The sequence below is a fragment of the Pelmatolapia mariae genome, linkage group LG8 (genome assembly GCF_036321145.2).
Source record: "Pelmatolapia mariae isolate MD_Pm_ZW linkage group LG8, Pm_UMD_F_2, whole genome shotgun sequence".
NCBI lineage: Eukaryota > Metazoa > Chordata > Actinopteri > Cichliformes > Cichlidae > Pelmatolapia > Pelmatolapia mariae.
In genome coordinates this window covers 17421762-17441564 of record NC_086234.1, presented here as the reverse complement: position 1 = coordinate 17441564, position 19803 = coordinate 17421762, and the positions used below count along the sequence as shown (strand labels likewise).

The 19803-nt window shown below is 39.8% G+C and overlaps 1 protein-coding gene across 4 annotated transcripts in view; it reads right to left on the bottom strand.

The window, feature by feature from the left end:
- LOC134632613 (integrin alpha-M-like) overlaps positions 1-19534 on the bottom strand; it is a 30781-nt gene extending 11247 nt beyond the window's left edge. For 2 of the 4 annotated variants that reach the window (XM_063481311.1, XM_063481313.1), the window contains exons 1-19: positions 19454-19534; positions 18586-18672; positions 13809-13911; positions 13480-13583; positions 13087-13157; positions 12402-12516; positions 12078-12202; positions 11836-11981; positions 11288-11438; positions 9202-9352; positions 8742-8815; positions 8458-8578; positions 8144-8283; positions 7868-8008; positions 7564-7776; positions 7336-7469; positions 6580-6722; positions 6323-6477; positions 6065-6190 (exon numbers count right to left, since the gene is read on the bottom strand). In XM_063481311.1, coding sequence (XP_063337381.1) covers positions 6065-6190; positions 6323-6477; positions 6580-6722; positions 7336-7469; positions 7564-7776; positions 7868-8008; positions 8144-8283; positions 8458-8578; positions 8742-8815; positions 9202-9352; positions 11288-11438; positions 11836-11981; positions 12078-12202; positions 12402-12516; positions 13087-13157; positions 13480-13583; positions 13809-13911; positions 18586-18672; positions 19454-19469 — 2316 coding nt within the window. In that variant the 5' untranslated portion in view covers positions 19470-19534. Of the gene's footprint in view, positions 1-6064; positions 6191-6322; positions 6478-6579; positions 6723-7335; positions 7470-7563; positions 7777-7867; positions 8009-8143; positions 8284-8457; positions 8579-8741; positions 8816-9201; positions 9353-11287; positions 11439-11835; positions 11982-12077; positions 12203-12401; positions 12517-13086; positions 13158-13479; positions 13584-13808; positions 13912-18585 lie in introns of those variants that run through there. The other 2 variants (XM_063481312.1, XM_063481314.1) reach the window with 2 other exon arrangements.
- Positions 19535-19803: the final 269 nt, after the last annotated feature.

The following is a 19803-nucleotide window of genomic DNA, read 5'->3' as shown; positions in this document are numbered from 1 at the left end:
TTCACCACAAATAAACCCATCTAAAAAGGAAATTGATCAGTTTTTAGACAACCTAACTCTCCCAAAATTATTAGACTCTCAAGCAATGGCATTGGATTCGCCACTGATACCAGGTGAACTCCAGGAAGCCCTGATAAGTATGCCCAATAATAAGGCTCCAGGTCCAGACGGCTTTCCTGCAGAATTCTACAAAGAATTCTGGACGATTTTAGCCCCAATTTTTTACAGAACGCTGTTGGAAATCAAAGAAAATGGCAGACTCCCATCAAATATGAATTCTGCAAACATTAATCTCCTGCTAAAACCAGGCAAAGACCCTGTATATCCCTCAAGCTATCGTCCAATATCCCTTATAAATGTAGACCTTAAAATAATCTGCAAAGCTCTCTCGAAGAGACTAGAGAAAATAACCCCCCTCTTAATTCATCCTGACCAAACTGGTTTCATAAAAGGTAGGCACTCATCAACAAATACACGTAGATTACTTAATTTGATAGACTACTCATACAGTAAAAACCTTGAAACTACAATATTTTCTTTAGATGCAGAAAAAGCGTTTGACAGAGTTAACTGGAAATTTCTATTTGCAACTTTACACAAATTTGGTTTTGGATCTTCTTTCATCAGCTGGTTAAAAATATTATATAATTCCCCAACAGCTTGTGTCAGAACAAATGACCAGACATCCTCCAGCTTCTGTCTCCTGAGGGGCACCAGGCAGGGATGCCCACTCTCCCCTTCACTGTTTGCAATTTTTATTGAACCACTAGCAGCAGCAATTAGACAGAATTCAGTAATTAAGGGCATAAAATGCAAGAACGTGGAACATAAAATCAGCCTTTATGCGGATGATGTGCTACTCTTTCTCCAAAATTCACAAACCAATATCTCTGGGGTGATTGAATTGATAAACTCTTTTGCAAGAATATCAGATTACTCAATTAACTGGTCAAAATCTACAGTCCTTCCGATTAATTGCTCCTTCCATAATTCCTCTTCTACTCCACTGCAATCGGGAAATATAAAATATTTAGGTATTAATGTTTCTCCCAAGCTTGCAGATCTAACTAAATTAAACTATATCCCACTTTTAAAGAAAGTAGAAGGCGATCTGGCTAGGTGGAAATGTCTACCCATATCACTCATGGGAAGGGTTGCCGCTATAAAAATGATGGTCTTACCAAAAATAAATTATTTATTCTCAATGATCCCAACTAAACCGCCACAAGATTGGTTCAGATCTCTAGATTCATATATGTCCAAATTCCTTTGGAAAAATAAGCCCCCACGTATAAGCTTAAAAACACTACAAAAGACCAAGGATAAAGGAGGATTAGAACTACCTAACTTTCAGCACTACTTCTTAGCCAACAGGCTCCAATTTATCTCAGGATGGCTAAAACATACCCTCTTAGATGAACCTTGGCTAGATGTAGAACAAGCACTTTGCAATAATCTAGAGATTTCAGATCTACCATTTATCAGCTCAAACATTCAACGACATGAATGCTTCAAAAGCGTCAACATTAGCTCCTCTCTGACAGCATGGTGGGAGTTTCTGAAGTTGACAGAGTCTTCATTAATCCCATGCAAACGTACACCTATCTGGAACAACCCTGACATATTACAAAACAATAATATGATAAACTTTTCAGATTGGAGTGGTAAAGGAATCAAATATTTAGAACATATACTAGAAGGAACAGAATTTATTTCATTTGACAGACTAGTTACACAATATGGGATCAACAAGAAAAGATTTTTAGAATATCAACAAATTAAATCCATAGTAAAAAAGAAATTTAAACCGGGTCAAGTTGAACTACAAACACCACCAAGTGTGGTTCAATTTCTTACTCTTAAAACCCCCAAATTACTATCCAAAATATACAGAATGCTTTCTAAAATAGATGAATCAATATCACTTCCTATTGCAAAATGAGAAGCGGATTTATCAGTTAACTTAGACCAAAACTTCTGGTCTCAGATTTGCTTAAAAACCTTTCATCTAATTAGAAATCCCAGTCTTCAATTAATTCAATACAAAATACTACATAGAGTGCACTATACAGGTCATCGGATGTTCAAGATGGGCTTTACGTCTACCAACAACTGCTCACACTGCCAAACCAATTCACCGGACAATTATATCCACGCTCTTTGGTTCTGTCCACCAGTTCAGAAGTTTTGGCGTGAGATATGTGAAGACTTATCGAAGTGTCTGAAATGTAACATTCCAACTTCTCCTTTAGTGTGTTTGTTGGGCAGCTTAGATAATGTCACTTCAGAAAAGAATATAGCCCACATGGTTTTCACTGCCCTATGCATAGCCAAGAAAACAGTCCTCATGAACTGGAAAAATAAAAATAATCTTAATTCTAACCAGTATAGAAATTATCTATTAGATTACATTAGTCTTGATACAGCCTCTGCCACCACATCAGATCAATTGCTCTGGGCTCCTTTGATCAGCTCCATCACCTAGTGGGGGTGGGGGGTCATAGTTTGGTCCCGCCTTCACTGTTGTGATTGGTGTGGGGGTAGGGACAGGCTTAGGGCGTCGGGGGGTTCCCCAGGAGCATCTTCCTTGGGGGGCTCAACCCGGGGTAGCGGTCATGGCCAATTAAGGGCTCTGTTGGCTCTTAGGTGACGGTTTCCTCGTGGCTGCGTGCAGCGGGGCTAGGGGAGGGTCTGTGCTGACGGACGTGGGTTACTGACCTGGTAGCCTGGCTGCCCCTGGGTGGGTCCGGGACGGGCGTGAGGTTCTGGGGGCGCTCCGTCTCTGGGCTGGGGCCCTGGCCGGGCCTCGGGGGCTCGGGTCCTGGTTGGTGTGTTGCTGGGGTTGTGGGCGGGTGGGTATATGGGAGCCCAGTCCTGGCGCAGGGCGCCGCCAGTGCATCGAGCCACCTGGGGGACTCTTCAACTGGTGGGGGAGGTTGTCACATCTTGCAGGAGCTTTCCTCTCCTCAGGAATTCTCTCTGCAGGAGGGGGAGATATAGGAGAGGTGGAGGAAGATCTCAGCCTGGGCGTCTATTGTCTTGTGTAGTCTGGAAGATGAGTGGATGATGGGGTGGGTGCAGTTTTCTCTGTAGTGGGGTCGGGTGGGCTGTCCCGGGCTCTGTGGGGCCGGGCGGTGCTGCTGCACTGGGCCCTGGTCCGGATGGGCCTGGGCCCCCTTTCCCTGGCGGGTTGCAGAGCATGGGGGTGCCTACTGGGGTCAGCGGGGGAGCTGGCCCCAGGGAGGGGTCACTTGCCCCTCCCTTTCTTCCCTCCCCATCTCCAGCTGCCTCCCTCTTCCCGCTCCACCACAATCACCCACACATGCAGGGGCTTGGGGTAGGGGTGTGTCACCAGGGTGCAGAGGAGGCATCCCCCCCCCCTCTGTCCCCTTCTGGCTGCCTCTGCCTCAATTTTATCTCACAACTTAGACATTCACATTACTCACACTCTCATAACACATACATATAGGATCTTGGGGGTGGGCTCACAACACGGACTCCAAATTACCATCAGGGTGTACACCTCACCCCTGGCGTCGTTGCCCACCTCTCAATTTTAAATACACGTAGACATTGAGGGCTATCAGGAGGGGCTATGCGCTTACCTGCTGCTCTCTGGCAGGTAGCTCCATGCCCTCCTGGGTTTTAATTGCACCTTAGAACACACATACATCAACACTACATATGAGCGGGTAGAGGGAGGTTTGGAGTCTTCTCACACCCCCGGTCTCTGCGGCCTGCTGGAGCGGGGGGGCTAGGAGGAGGAGTTGGCCGTCCGACTGGGGTCTGGTGTGTGGGGCCTCCCTGCTGCTGCGGAGTCGGGGCAGTCTGCTTCTCCCCACTGCAGGGAAAAGGGTAACACCACCTGGGTCTGGGTGCAGTTTCCCCCTCCAGGGGCAAGGGTACCTAGACCCGGTTCTTAGAGTACGCTTGGGGAGTGTGATTGTGTGTACAGCGTCTCTTTATGTCTGTCTCCACGTTGGTTGAGTGTGGAGTAATTGCCTATGAGAGCATGAGGGTGGGAATGGATGTTTGTATTTGAGTGTGCCTGTATGTCTGTGTCTATATGTCAGGTTGGGTATCAGACGCCACCTCTCTGGGGACATCTCAGGCCCTCCAAGGTTTGGAGGCCTATCTCCCTCCACCACTTCCCCTGCCGGTGGCAGACGCCCTCAGACATCGATGCGTTGGTGGTTCTTTGTGTCCGGGGGTGGGCGTCCGGGTACACACCGGCTCACTCCTTGGTGGCTGCTTATCGGGGCCTGGAACCTGGGGCTCGCTCGGGCCACTTCGGGGGTGGGGTGCCCTCGGCCTCTCGGCCTGGGGCTCGGTCACTCAGGCACAGCTGGCTGCCGGCGGAGCTCACGGGCACGTCACTGCAACCCCCCCTGGCTTCTGCTCCGCGGCTGCTGAGTGATCCCTCATCTGGGACTCTCCTCAGCTCTTTCTGGGACAGTGGCGCGGCTGCCCCTCTGTTGGTCTTCCTTGGTCTCTTGTGTTCTGGGGGCCTCTGGATGTCTGGAGTTTTGATCTCCTCCATACCTGCTTCATGCCCTGGAGGATGGGACTGTGGCCCCCCACACCCTCTAGCAGATCATTACATTAAGGAACCTTTTAAATACAAGCGCGCTCATGCTCACAGGTGTACACACAGGTGATCACACACACAAACTACACCCTTTTTGGCTCCTACCTCAAAGCACACTGTGCGCTGTCGATCTTACGTGCTGCACAATAATGTTTAATATTAAGTATGTAGTGTTATATTCCCATATATCATTGTGATGTTGTTTATTCTATTACTCTCGTTTTCTTCTGCTTGTTTTCTTTTTTCTTTCTCAACAGGTGATCCAGGTGATCGATATATGTATTTTTTGTCTGCTTATTTTGTTGGTTTTTGTTTTTTGCCCTTTATCCCCGTCCCTCTTCTCCGCTGTTTTTTTTTTTTGTTTTGTTTTGTTTTTTCCCCCCTCTTTCTTTCTCCATTTTCTTTTCCCCTGTCCCGTATCTAGCAAGTAAAAAAATAAAAAATAAAATAAAATAAAATAAACAATAAAAGGTAAATCAAATGGACCATTACGGCAAGGCTGGGATGGTCCATTTGGTAAAGTAAATCCGTTGGGCATCTTTCTTCGCCTTTAGACAATAATTCTGATGGCAAAAGAACCAAACGGGACAGGTTTAAAAAAAAAAAAAAAAAAAAAAAAAAAGGACGTTGTGATTAATAAGTAAAATACTATTTTGTCTGTAACACATCACAAACTCATTACTCAAAGCGTTTGGACACAGTCCTCTTTGGTGACATCTGGTGGCCAAAATATGAAGACCAGCTTGAATCTACAAATTAAAATGAACTTCTTTATGATACTTGCTCACTCTACAGAGTTCAGTTGGTTATTTAACCTCTGTTTAATATCATGTGACATTTCTGTCTGATATCAGGCTACTGTTGTGCTTTGAACGTGGACAAAATAATGTTATGTCTATTTAATCTATAAATAAGTTTGATAAATAAACCTTCCATGTTTAAACATGCACTATGATGGGGTCTCACTTTGCTTCCGACTTCTTTACATTTGTAGACATTATAGTAAAAAACATTATATATAATAACATACAGCACAGTCATATAATAGGTTGGGAGTATGCTTGCGCTGTGAGGTCCCTGCCCTCACATGGTTTTGTAATCAACTAGTGGACAAGTACATTTATTTATATTATATTATAACTTGTATGTAGAGTATGTTTCTTATTTATGTTTTTGACTGGAGTGTAGAATTGCTTATAAACCTGTAAAAAAAATACTTTTTTTTTTAATTTGATGTTTATTTGTGAACAGGCAGAATGTCCTCATGGGCTCAGCTTTAAACAAACCATCACTGCACTAATGGTGAATCATTTACTTCCAGTACTTCAGAAGAAGTCTCTCAAAGAAGTATTAGTCAGTTGCATGCCTATAATAACGACGATTTAGTAAAGGTAAGGGCAAACCTAAAGGTTTCTCATAACTTCATAAAGACTAGCCTCAGTTGGTCAGTTAATAGGTTTTTATAAGTTTACTTACAGGATGAATGGTTGTCGTCTGGGCCTGCAGGGCAAGACTTGGTCTGGGATTTGTGTTTGAGGCCAAACCATTAAACGTGAATTTGAGCTCATTGGAAAGTTCATTGAGAGCATCTTCGGGGCAAGCCTGCAAGAAGAGGTTTAGATTCAATGTTGTAGGAGTCTTAAAAATAAAATTAATTAAACAAAATCTTAAGTTTAATGACTTAAAACTCTGTTGGTTTTAGGACTTTTTTCTAAGATTGTTATTAGATTTTACCTCAATGAGGAATTTTACAGTTGAACACCGTCTGTTTTCTAAGTCAACAGTAACTGATCCAGACTGCTCTCGTTGTTTCCCACTGATGTAAGCTCGGTTGTTTGGAGGCTTGCGAGTGGCATCCAGTGTTATAGTGTAATTAATCATTGCTTGAGCTAAAAAAGAGAAACAGAATTTGATTCAAATATTGTAAATGTACATACATTAAAAATAAAATGATGGACCGTGGTTTAGAAGAAGTGAGAAGGATGATTAACCTGTGTTGACTGCAGACACTCTCCTCATAGTAAAGCAGATTTGAGCTGTGTTCTCCAATGGTTTTGAGCAGTCTACATTCTGTGTAGGGATTTTGTTTGGGCTAAACGATACCTCAGCTCTCACTATTACTATAGGTCTTGATCTGGAAAGTAAGAAAAGACGTGAATGACATGGCAGATGGCTGCCCCTCCCCGAGCCTTTTTCAGCCAGATGTTTCTTCCTGTTAAAGGGGAGGATTTCCTTTTTGAAAGAGAACTTCTGAGTTCATCTAATTGTCTGGGTTAAGCTGTGTGGAAGGGAAAATATGGACCCGAGAAACAATATCTAAACTCAAAAGGTAGCTTTAATGCTACTTTTCAAAACAAAAGCAAACAGGGTAAACATGCAGTCTAGCGTGATGATGCAACAAGGAACAGAGGGAGACTCAGACAATATAAACACACCAGATAACAAGGGAAATAGGTAACAAGGAAACAAAACACAGGCTCTAAATCACACCCAAAACCCCCAAATTCTTACCAGAAATGCTGTAAATTAGAGTTAATGATTTATGTAATAATGTATAATAAATAATTAATGCTTTTTAAAAAATATAAATATGATATTATAAAAATCTGTGCCATTTTTATAATAATGAACTTTAAAATGTACCTAAATATTTGATCATTAATGCATACCTTAAATATGTATATCAACAAATACTGCAGAATTACAATAGACAAAAGTAATGTATAATTACACTTTCTTGCATTTACCTCAGTAAGACAACTTTGCCCTTTGAACCCACCGCTAAGTCAGGCAGTCCATCACCACTCTGGTCAAAAGACGACTGACTGATTGACAGGCCAAAGCACTTCAGTCCTGACTGGACCTCAGAGCCAGTAATTCTCTGTACACATGGAAATATTTTAATTAATCAAGCTGCAGATTGTATTGTGATAAATGAGTTTAGTCATCTTTGTGAGTACTTTGATGTTGTGTACCTGTGAGTAAGTAGGACTGATTCTTCCCCCTCCTTCACCATTAAATATGTAGATGCTGCCTTCACCATTATTCTCCAAAGGTGCTCCAACTGCCAAATCCCTGAATCCATCTGAGTTTAGATCAGGCAGTACAGCAAGAGAAGAGCCAAACCTTCCTTTGACAGCTGCATGTCCTCTTAGTACTAATGGATCATCAAAATTACACTCAACAAACTGAAAGCAGGAGAGTGAATATTTTAGGGTCAATAACAGTATGACAAATAAACAGATTAATGTAGTTGGAGTAGATAAAACAGTGATTTACCAAACCAGTTAATCTGCAAACATAAACTCTTCCCTCTCTATCAGGCTCCATATGCATTGGGGCAGATATGAAGATTAGATCAGTGATGTCATCATTATTTATGTCCATGGCACACACCTCTGCCCCGAAATATTCACCAGTCTGATAATGTGTAAGGAACACATTATTAAATGAAAAGAATCAGATAAATGAAAATAGTACAGTTTTGTTTATATATAGTCTAAATATATTTTACATTGTCATTCAGGTCTATCACTTTATACTGCACATACGTACCTGCCATGGAAAGGGCTCAATCTTTTGATTTCTAAAGCTATCTCTGTTAACAGCGACCACAACTCCTCTGTGTTTATATCTTGGAGCACCAACAACTGTCAGTGAACCATGTCGGCTTTTAGCAATTGCCATGGAGTAACCTAGAATTTATGTAGTCAAAAGGAGAAGACAGATTAAGACTCCTTCTTCTTCCTTTAAATTGTGTCCATTTTGCAAACTCATCAGTGTGTTTGGGTGACAAAATTACAGCAGAGCTGTGTATATACATGATCACATGTGTATGAGTTAGATTGTTAAAGCTATAATATTCTTACCAAGATAACTGTCAGGCTCCAAAGACACATCCTCATATATTTTCACTTTCTGGCCTCTTGTTGTGTATTGCACGTAGCCTCCCTTCCACTGGTTTGCACCAACAATAGACATCTGAATTCCCTACAGTGCAGACAGAAAATACATTTTATATACAATTTATTAAACTGATTTAACTCTATAACTGTATGTTTGCTTTTAGATCATAAAAACTGGCACAAAGGCACATGTGAGACTTTTTTTCAGTGACTAGACTGTCTGGTGAGTTTCAGGTAGTTTTAATTACCTCAGGCACATAAACTGCACTGAATCCCTCTTGAGACATTTCCATTTTTAGTGACTCTCCACTGCTTTGAGATCCTGTAACAGAAAAATAAATGAGAAGGTAAAAGAGAGACACAATACAACAAAATAAATTTCACACGTTCATTCTTTCATTATGCTTCATGTAATTATTTCAAATACAGTTTATTATTAAACAATATAATAAAGCTTATACAATGTCATTTTAGTTTCTTCGTAGTGTAGCAGTTTGCACAAGAAACAAAAATTCACCGCTTCAATTGCAGAAGAACACCCAGACCCTTGTAATGTTAGGAATGACATCTGATTTGAAAAATCCTTTATGAATACATGTACAGCTAAAAGTAACAATTATTACAATGTCATTACAATAACAATGTTTTAAATTTTGGAACATTTACAAGAATTTCAATAAACTTGTAACAATAAATTTATGTTTGTACCTTCGATGGAGAAAATGTTGTCCTGCACATTCTGTCTTATTACTTTAAGTACTTCGAAGTTCTCCACCTGAAACACGTGTTTGTCTGAGGGAGACGATGCAATGGTGCGCAGTTCTTTTATTGCATCAGGTTTATTAAATGCATTCCCCACCTACGATTGTTGACAAACACGTTTGAGTCCTCATACTATGCAAAATGATTTGCTCACTTTAGTAAAATACAGTCATTAAACTTCACCTGATTTATAATTATATTATATTATATTATATTATATTAATATTTACAAACAGGTATTAAACTCTCTAACACTGAATAGAACCCAAATCCATGATAACAGTTATCTCATGCTATAAAATAGTTTTTTTTTTACATCTTTTTTCCTGAACTAGCTATATATGTATTACCCACATATCTCATGTTTCCATTAATAATTTCATTTATTTACCATGCTTCATTTTCAAGGTTACATGGTCAGTGAGATTAGCTTTTATCTAAACAAATAAATTGATCTAAAGAAATGCACTATAGAGACATTTTATGGTGTATATACAAGTGTGTGGCCAGTATATAATCACAATTCTTAATCTTTGAATTCAAGTGTTTTCAGTCACATTACTACAGGCATAAAAAAAAAATCACTTAGCCATGCAGTCTGAATTTACAAATATTTGTGAATGCATCATTCTAAAGAGCTCACTGAATTTAAGTGTGGTACTGCTATACAATATCACTGCTGCAGCAAGTCAGTTTGTAAAATTTCATGGCTCCTGTATGTTCTCTGATTGACTATAAGTGGTATTATTCTAAAGTCGAAACATTTAGAGCACAAAAACTGTGCAACAGGAGTTTCATCACCTGGTTTTCTCTGGCCAAGCAGCTTTCAGAGCTGTAATGAGTGGGTGGCTCAGGAATTTTCTTCCTATTTTTTATTTTTATTTATCAAATGCCAGACAAATGCCAGACAGTCATAAAGCACATAGGTACATACAGAAATATCCTAGGATGTCATGTAACCAGACTTTGGTTAATGGTGGCTGAGATGATTTCCATGACAACAAAATTCTTTTTCGGGCAATAAGAGAAGCAAAGGCGATAAGGTTATTTTGGATGGCTGTGGTACGAAGGTTATTTGGTGGTTTGCCAAATATAGCAATATGTGGAGTCGGAGTTAGATTTATACCTAATATATCTGAAATTATTTTGAAGAATTGATGCCAAAGTTCAGACAGCCTGGGACATGCCCAAAACATATGAGTAAGACTGCAAGGTGTCTGTGAGCATCTATTACATTTATCATCAAATTTATCTGGATATAATTTTGACAGTTTTTCTTTACTGTGTCTGTGGAAAACTTGTAAATTGTATTAATGAAAGTCTGGCACAACTAGATGACGAATTAATGGCCCCTACAGCCCCTACAGCTCCCTCCCAGAACGACACTGAAAATCTCATGTGAAGTTCTGAAGTGGGAAAGAAGTTGAGCATTTCTTTGCAAAATGTCGCAACTGGAAGTACTGAAAAAATTCAAATTCAGAGAAACCAGTTGATTAAAACTTGCAAAAACATCATTTATATATAAGTCACCTAGACTATGAAGTCCTTTATCTTCTAAGACAGAAAATCTTGAGTCCATTCTCGCTGGAACAAATAAATGATTGTTGCAAATCGGGGTTGCTAGAGGGAGGGTTAGCCATCCAAAGTACCAAATTTTTAATGTTCCAGCAACAACTGGGTTGGAAGGTAGGCTTAATAAGGGTATAAGGGTACTATATAAGGGTACTATAAGGCATCGCATGCTAAAGCGCGTAACGACGAGGAGCAGGAGGCTGCTTCGCTCTGGCACCAATTGGTTTGAGGGGACATGCACCACAATAATATTTTATGCATGCTGGATGCCCAATAATAACCAATTAGATTAGGCAGTCTTAATCCTCCAGCTGATCTATTCCTATAGAGAAGTAAACGACTAGCCTGGAATTTTCTCCCTATAGTGCAGCTTCATTTGACTGTAGTGTGACAACTGAACAAAACCCATTATTAGTATAAAACTCAACATTCTGCAGGTTTAAATAATGGAAGTACTTACCCCAATAGCAAATCGAACAATGTTTTTACTATCTGCTAGCTGTGCTGCACCTCTCAGATCAGTCCGATCATGAGATTCTCCATTCGTAATTACTATCAAGACCTTCTTCACATTTTGTCTGGAACCGCTTTGTGGTGTGAAAACATTTTCCCTGTCAAATTAAAAAATAATAATATTAAAACATTGTTTTACAGTCCATCTTGTAAATTAGATTCTATAATTGCATGATTATTATTTCAGCATGCATCACTCTGTTTTGCCTTTTTAAAAAAAAAAAAACATTTGTAAAAATCAAGATAATATAAGTATTATTTTTTCAAATTTAAATCTGCAATTTTTTTAATTTAGCCTTAGTTGGGGCCGTATCATTGACTCTGCAGAAGATAATACTCTGAAGCACAAGTTTGTACAGTGTCTCTTTTTAAAAGGCTTCCCTCAGTCACACGGTGAGATTAGTGTGGTCAGTTTCACAGTAAAAAGTCATCTGGACAGGAAGTCCAGACAATAATGTAACTGCAGTGCTTCAGTATTATTACTGCATTACTTACACAACATGTCTGATGGCCTTAGCTGTGTAAGTCAGTTCCCTCAACTGACTGATTCCATTGATCTCAGTCTCCACTGATCCAGATGAGGAAAATTTCTTAAAGTTAAAGTGAACCTGCGGTGAAGTAGAGAACTGGGAAACAGAAAACTGAAAAAGAGAGAAAAAATACATAATGGAAATAAAAATGTAGCTATTTTATGTCTTTGCTGTGATTTTTCTGACAGAGAGACAACAGCTGCTCACCTGTGTGTCACTTGATCGTAATGATTTGATTAGTTTTTTCACAAAATTCTTCATAGTTTGAAAATCAGGCTGAGACACGCTGCCTGAACCATCCAAGAGAAAGGCAATGGCTACTTGTGGGCACTCTGTCAAAGAGATGGATTCAAAATTAATTTAATTTTTAAACGTTAATTTTAATATTTTTTCACACTCAAACATTAAATTTAGTCCCTTTACAGTGTCCCCTTAAAACATTTTAGAGGGCATTTATTTGGTGATCACTAAATGTATTTAGGCACCAGGATTAATGATATACATGGTTTGTGTGTGTGTGCGTGTGTGTACCTGGAGGAGAAGAAGGTATGGGTGGTCCAAATGTATTAGAACTGCCGATCTGAAAGCACACACCACTGTACATGGTGATATTTCTGCAGTCCTGTAAGATGGTTGGACCACACACCTGAGGGGGGACAAAATCAACTTGCCATTAATACAGCAGGTTGAATATTTCCATGTCATGTCCCTTAAACAATGATTCATTACATATAATATCAACAAATTGTAAAAACAATTCTTACACAGCACTTTAAAATCTGTCGACTTGTTGAAGTAACAAGTCTATTTAAGGAAGCCACGCAAATTTTTACGTAAAGTTTTTGTTTCCACATTTGAGGCCCTACAACTCCTTAAGTAGATGATATATCCACATTAAGTTTTCAGGACCAAAAAACAATTTAGTTTACAAGCACATTTAGGCCCAGTTCTGTGAAATTGTCATCTCTCTTATGTAAGCATTTAAACCTCAGAAAAAATAAAAATTCAAATTATAAAGTTTTTCATGACTTCACTGAATATGCTGAAGTTCCTTTGTCTAAAAAAAAAAAAAAACAGCTGATTGGGGGCAGGTGGGAGGAACAATGATTTCCCATGGAATGACCTTCATGCATTTTCTTACTAAAACAATATGACACACACAGAGGATATTGATCCTCATTAAAGCCATGGTAATGTCTAGAGTTCAGTAACTCACCAGAGTGTTTCGTGTTGTGGGATCACTTTTCATTGTCAAACCAAGCGACATGTTGACTGCAAAACCTGGCGCTGTATTTAAAGCATTTTATATTTATTAAAATGCTCATGAAAAAAAAATGTGATCATTTGAAAACAAGTTTAACTGATGACTGCAAATTACCAGGAGTAAAGGACCTCCCCCTGACATGACAATTATTAGATTTTTTATAAATCTCTTCTAAGATGTCTGAAGGACATAGGTGATATATTAATCAAAGCATCTTAGTATATGATTATGTTTATTATTTGATTCAATTCAGTTCATGTCCCAAGATCTAAACATTTGAGAAATACTTCTTGTCAAAGTTTCAGGACAGCATATCTAGATATTTAGAAATGAATGGTTAACTACCTTGAAATAGTATAGCCTGGCAGTTTTGAGGAGAGGTGGTGCACCTGTATATTTTCCCTCTTCCATTTTGTGAATACTGTTCAAGCGGAGCACTGATGAGCAAACTAAGGAAATAAATCCAGACAGTGATGTAAGTCTGTAAGTAAACTACAGTTTACTCTTTCTGTTAATAAATATTTGATGCTTGATTCTGTTTTATTTCCAGGCATGCACCTAACAAAAATTTAAAAGAAAAGAAAAGCAACTACAGTAAACAGCAATAATCTCAAACAGCAAATGTTTAAGGCAATTGCAACCAACATTGATAACAACAACATATTGTGACTTACTCTGATTGTCTCTGAACTACCTGATATCCAAAACCAGCAGCAGAGCTCCTTAGGGTCTTCCAAGCCACAGGATCAATATTGAAACCAAGTGCAGCATTTAACACTGAGGAATAATGAATACAAATCATTAAAATCACTGTAAAGAAAGATAACATTATTATTATAGCACTACTAATCATAATGACATCTCGGAAACTGTTTACGCTGTGTTAGTCTAATTTCATTCTACCTCTCGAGTACCAGAGTGTTTCTTTCATTACCACTAGAGTGCACTAGAGTAAGACAATTTAAAGGTAGTAACTTTTCACTTATAAAACTTTAATGTGGAGCCCATTTTGTTTGTTTGCTTCCCTTTTTTTGTTTTATTTTGTTTTGTTTTTTTTGCCTGTCCCGTTCGGTACTTTAGCAATCAGAATTATTGTCTGAAGGTCAATGGATTTATTTTTCCAAGTGGGTGAGTATGGCTTTCCCATATTGGTCCACTTGATTGATCTTTATTATTATCATTATTATTATTTATTTATTGATTTATTTATTTTATTTTAAGTTATTATAGACTGGACAGAGATGAATGGAGGCTAGGAAAGGGAAAAAGAAAGAATGGGAGGGAAAGAAAAACAGAGGAGACGAGGGACACTGAGAGAAGACACAAAAAAATCAGCTGGATCACTGTTGGAACAAAAAAGAAAACAAGCAAAAAGAGAACAACACAGTAGGGAGACCACAGCAACAACCTAGATGAGTAGTGTAACAATAAATAATAAATACTGGATGGTACTGAGGAGCACGCAAGACTGACAGTGCGCAGTATGCTTTGAGACCGGAGCCAAGGAAGGGTAGTTTGTGTCTTTGAACACCTGTGTGTACACCTATGTGTACAACTGTGTGCATGAACACACTTGTTTTCAAAAGGTTTCTCCATGTAATGATCTGCTAGAAGGTGTGGGGAGCCATAGCCCCGTCCCCCAGGGCATGAAGCAGACATGGAGGAGATCCAGCCCCCAGACATCCAGAGGTCTTCCAGAGTGTGAAAGGGCCACCGGGGGGGTGCACCCGTGCCACCCTCCTGGAAAGAGCTAAGGAGAGCCCCAGATGTAGGGTCACCCAGCAGCCATGGTGCAGAAGCCACAGAGGGGGCTGCAGTGACGTCCCCGCAGGCTCTGCCGGCAGTCAACCGAGCCAGAGCAGACTGAGCCCCAGGGTCTAGAGGCCCAGGATCTCCTTCAAGGATGTAACAACCTCCCCACCGGTTGAAGAGGCTGCTAGTTTCGCAGATGCACCAGAGGCCCCCACGCATGCTCCCACCCACAACCCTGCGACGCACCAACCAGGACCCAAGTCCCCAAGGCCCTGCCAGAGCCCCAGCGCAGAGGCGGAGCACCCCTAGAACCCCAAACCCTACCAGCACTGACTGCACAGAAAATAGAAATCAAATATTCTTCAGAAAGTTCTTCCAATGTCTGTTGCTCAAGTTGCCATAAATGTGTGGCACTTGTAGGTTGCTTTGCTTTCACTATTCTGTCCAATTCATCCCAAACCAGCTCGATGGGGTTTAAGTCTGGAGATTGTAATGGCCACTCCATGTTTTCAAGCTTACCATCTTGTTCTTTCTTCCTAACGTAGTTCTGGCACAGCTTGGACTTATGTTTTGGGTCATTATCCTGCTGTAGAATGAACCCCTGACCAACTAGACACATACCAGAGGGTATTGTAAGCAGAATGCTGTCGTAGCCATTTTGGTTCAGGGTGCCTCTCAGTCTGTATAAGTCACCGACCCTGAATCCAGCAAAACAGCCCCAGATCATCACATTTTCTCCTCCATGTCTGATAGTTGATGCCACACACTGTGGAAACATCCTTTCACCTACTTGAAGGCATATAAAGATCCTGCGTGATGAACCAAAGATTTCAAATTTCGATTTATTAGTCCATAATACCTTCTTCCGGTCTTCAGTAGTCCAATGGTGGTGTTTCATTGCCCAGACAAGCCTCTTTGTCTTATTGTGGCATCGTAGCAATGGCTTTCTTGCTGCAACTCGTCCTGTCTAACCTGCAGCTTAAAGTGGTTGCTTACTACGACCACTATTAAGCTGCGCTTAAAGCTGTTGTCCTGTGAGGCACCTATCACACAAGCTGTTAATTCTCAGAAACTTGTCCTCTGATTCAGTTGTGGCTTTGGGTCTGCCAGACCTCTTCCTGTCAGAGTTTTCCCCAGTTTCTGAGTGCCTTTTGTTTGATAAAGCTATGTGATATTACCATATTACATAATAACACTTTATAATAATGCCACACTATAAAGAGTTAGTAATATATTAATAAGAGCTAAATCCATCATTTATAAAGCTTTAATCCTGCTTAGTATGTAATTTATAAATACAGATTTGTTTATTAGATGTTTGCTCTTGATTGATAATCTTATATTCAGTACAAAGATAACTTTAGATCTTTATAAAGTCTAGATAAGTGAATAACCAAGTATTTAGATGTGGATTTACATATATGATTGAATATGATTAGAATATGAGCTCATTGTTTGCAAGTGCATTCATTAACGTTTTATAAATATTTATTTTATACTGTCATTCATGGTTAATTCAAGCAGTTACCAGTTGTACTTAACCCTCCTGTTATGTTAGTTTCTTAGGCAGAGCAGTGATGTTCCTGGGTCAATATGACTCGACGCATGCCAAGTTATCCAAAAAATGTAAGAAATCAAAAAATTCCAATGGACATGTTTATATCTCATTAGTAAATCCAATACTAACTATTTCAATAATAACATAACATAATTTTGCTAGGGATTAATAAAGTATTCTGATTCAGATTTAGTCGATATTTATTGCAAAGATGTTCTGCTTCCCCAAAAGCTTAATAATTTCAAGAATGATTCAGTTATTAGTTGTATTTAGTTGGCCATGACCAGCTTTAATTGACAGACTTGATGCCTGCCACACAAGTCATGCCATGACATGATAACACAGCTTCCTAAAAAAAAGTTAATATGATATCATAGGATGCTATTTTTGCATGTCAACATGTTCTGTAATTACATTGAAATGCAAATGTTCTTTTTCTTCTCACCACAGCCTGAATTGTGTTGTTGTGGCTTTTAAAGAATATACCATTTTTTATTTATTTTTACACAGTTGTGAATGTACACTATATCACAAAATTAATAAAACCTAAAATTTGATTTAGAATTTTTGTTGCACTTTGTGTATTTAGAAGGCAGTCTGCAGTTTTTATTGCATAAAGAAATAAAATAATAGATTACCCACAAACTGAATATGGACAAGATTTACTACAGTAGCTGAAAAATCCACTGGAAAAGGCAAAAATGAGACGGTTTCACGTCTCGTTCGCGCTTTCCCTCCGTGCTCTGTTGGTGCGCAGACTCGCACAGCACTCGGCAGAGAACCCCCACTCACCCTCCCCCCAGCTAAACATCCAATCACTGTTAGTATGCAAATGACCTGGTGTCAGGTTTCTCAGCAGGCAGGGCAGAGCAAAATGAAGCAGCAAATCTCTGTCATCAAAATCATAGCAACTTGTGAGTTAATTAACAACTAAAATTACAAACATATTTATACAGTCAACTAGTCCATTGTTGTTGTCACAGTTTCAGTCTGGGAGAGAAGTGTTTCTTTCTGTGAGCCTGTCTGCTGCACAGAGTCGACTGGAGGGCCTGTGTCTGTCAGACCACGACACAAAGACCTGCCCCAGTTTTCAACTCTGCTCTCAACAGTTTTCTCATTTCACATACTGATGTAATCACAGTGATTTTAGTAAAGCTTCTTCACCTTTCACTCCAGCTTCCAGCAGCTCACAAAAGGAAAGTTAATGCTGTGAGATGCATCCTTTTTCCCAAGCATTTAAAAAGTGTGGTGCTGCTCCTGCCTGTACCAGTAAATGGGCTGGTTCTTACATAGCACTTGCTATTCTTCTGAGCACTCAAAGCGCTTTACACAACTTGTGCATTCACACCAGCACATTTTCTAACTAACATTCACACTCTGATGGACAGAGTCTCAGAGAGCAATTTGGGGATCATGTCCAAGGATATTTGGCATGCAGACTAGGAGAAGCCAGGAATCGAACCACCAACCTTCCGATCAGTAGATGACCTGCTCTACCGCCTGAGCTACAGCCACTCAAATGCAGCAATGATGCTGTTGCTGGTACATCAGAGACAGCAGCTAGCATGTCTGCTCCTGTGGCATCAACAGGCGCTGCTTCTCCTGTACCTCTGCCAACAATTGCTGCCCCAAAACAACCTGCTCAGCTACCCAGTGACTTAAATTGCAATATACCACAATACTGAGTAGTTACCCCAAATGTGTATTTGGTTGTACAACATTAAGATCAATCAATCCTGCCTGGTATGGCACACGACCATGGCTGGAGTACTCTGTTGTGCAGGATGCATGCTTCTTTTTCCCCTGTCAGAAATATGGCAGCACTGTTAATGAGAGGGAGTTTTTAAGTTTTTTACCTCAATTGGTTGTAACAAATGGAAAGCAGCACCTGGTCGAAACAAGTGGCTACAGAGCCATGTGCCCAGCCACAACCATGTGCATGCTTCAACCATCTGGACTGAGCATAAAAGTAGTGAAGCCACAGGGGCGACTGTCAGTTCAATGTTGGTTGGTAAAACACAACTTGAAAGAAACCATTATTATGTCAAGAGTATTGGTAGTGCTATAAGATTTCTCACAGGTTGCTGTCATTCATAAACAGAAAATGAAAAACAAAATCAGAAGGTACAAAGTTGTCTTACCTGACAATAACGTAGCACCGAATATCCAGTCCATTGAGTTGCTCCCAACGAAAGATGAAGTGTGATTTCTTTTCTTTCTTTCTTTTTCTTTTTTTTAAAAAGAGCACTACTAGTACCGGAAGTTTTGAGTCAGATTACAAATTCATGTAGAGGATATCAGAGAAACTGTAAGACTGAATGTATTTTCTATCAGCTAGGAAGCAACAGGAAATCACTGGGGAAATCCACAACAGTCCACTCTTCCTGTCCCAGTGTGGGGTCCTAAGTAAATTAGTTTTAAAGCGTTGGAAAGGCTTCCCACAACATTTTGTGTTAGCAATACTTGTAAATATATCTGTAAATTCAGGAAGTAATTTCTTATGCAAATCTTTTTTATGTTTCTACCAGTCCTTCAAATAGAAATAACAGCCTGTTTATTTTCCCCTGGTTTGCTTTTCTCCGCTTCTCCCTAACACACTGTTAAATTGTTCCTTTTGTATCATTTAAGGCAATTCTGTCCCGTCAACTCTCCCTTAAAGACACACTACAGCCAAGTTGCAACAGGACACTTGCGGTCCTGAACCAAATAAATACTATGGAGAGACATTTGCTTTAAAAGTGTAAATGCATACGATATGATCCACAAGCGTAAACTAAGAGTTACAAATGTGTACAATGATTTGAGGACTTACAAGCTTTAATCCACACCAAAATACGAAGCAACCTGACCACACGTAAGACTATTTTACAAAATTAAATATGACCATTAACGCACAGCTTACTTTATTAAGTTCAGCTCGACGAATCCGATTATTTTACCTTTCTGTGCGTACAAATGTCGAAAAATATATGTGACATCTCTCTCGCTCACTAACAAACCATTAAATACCATTTGGATGAATCATCTGGTACGCGCAGATCGAGGTCGTATTTCAGATGCATTCGTCCCAGTGTAAAAATGACTGCAAAGGATGATCCACAGTGACGGCCCCACCCATCTGCAGCTGAGCACTGACTGATTTTTTCCAGCAGAACATCCAGCAGATTATTGAAACCACATATAAACCTTTTATAGGCTGCTGCTAACTGTCTGTAATTGGTAAATCTGAGTTTTCTGGTAAAAGGCTTATGAGTTGTTCCATTTATTTAGAAAAAAGAGAAAGGAGCGTTCACATTTTTGGGAAAAAAAAACAAACAAAAAACAGATGTCCCAGTTTTACACTGGGACTTGAATGCATC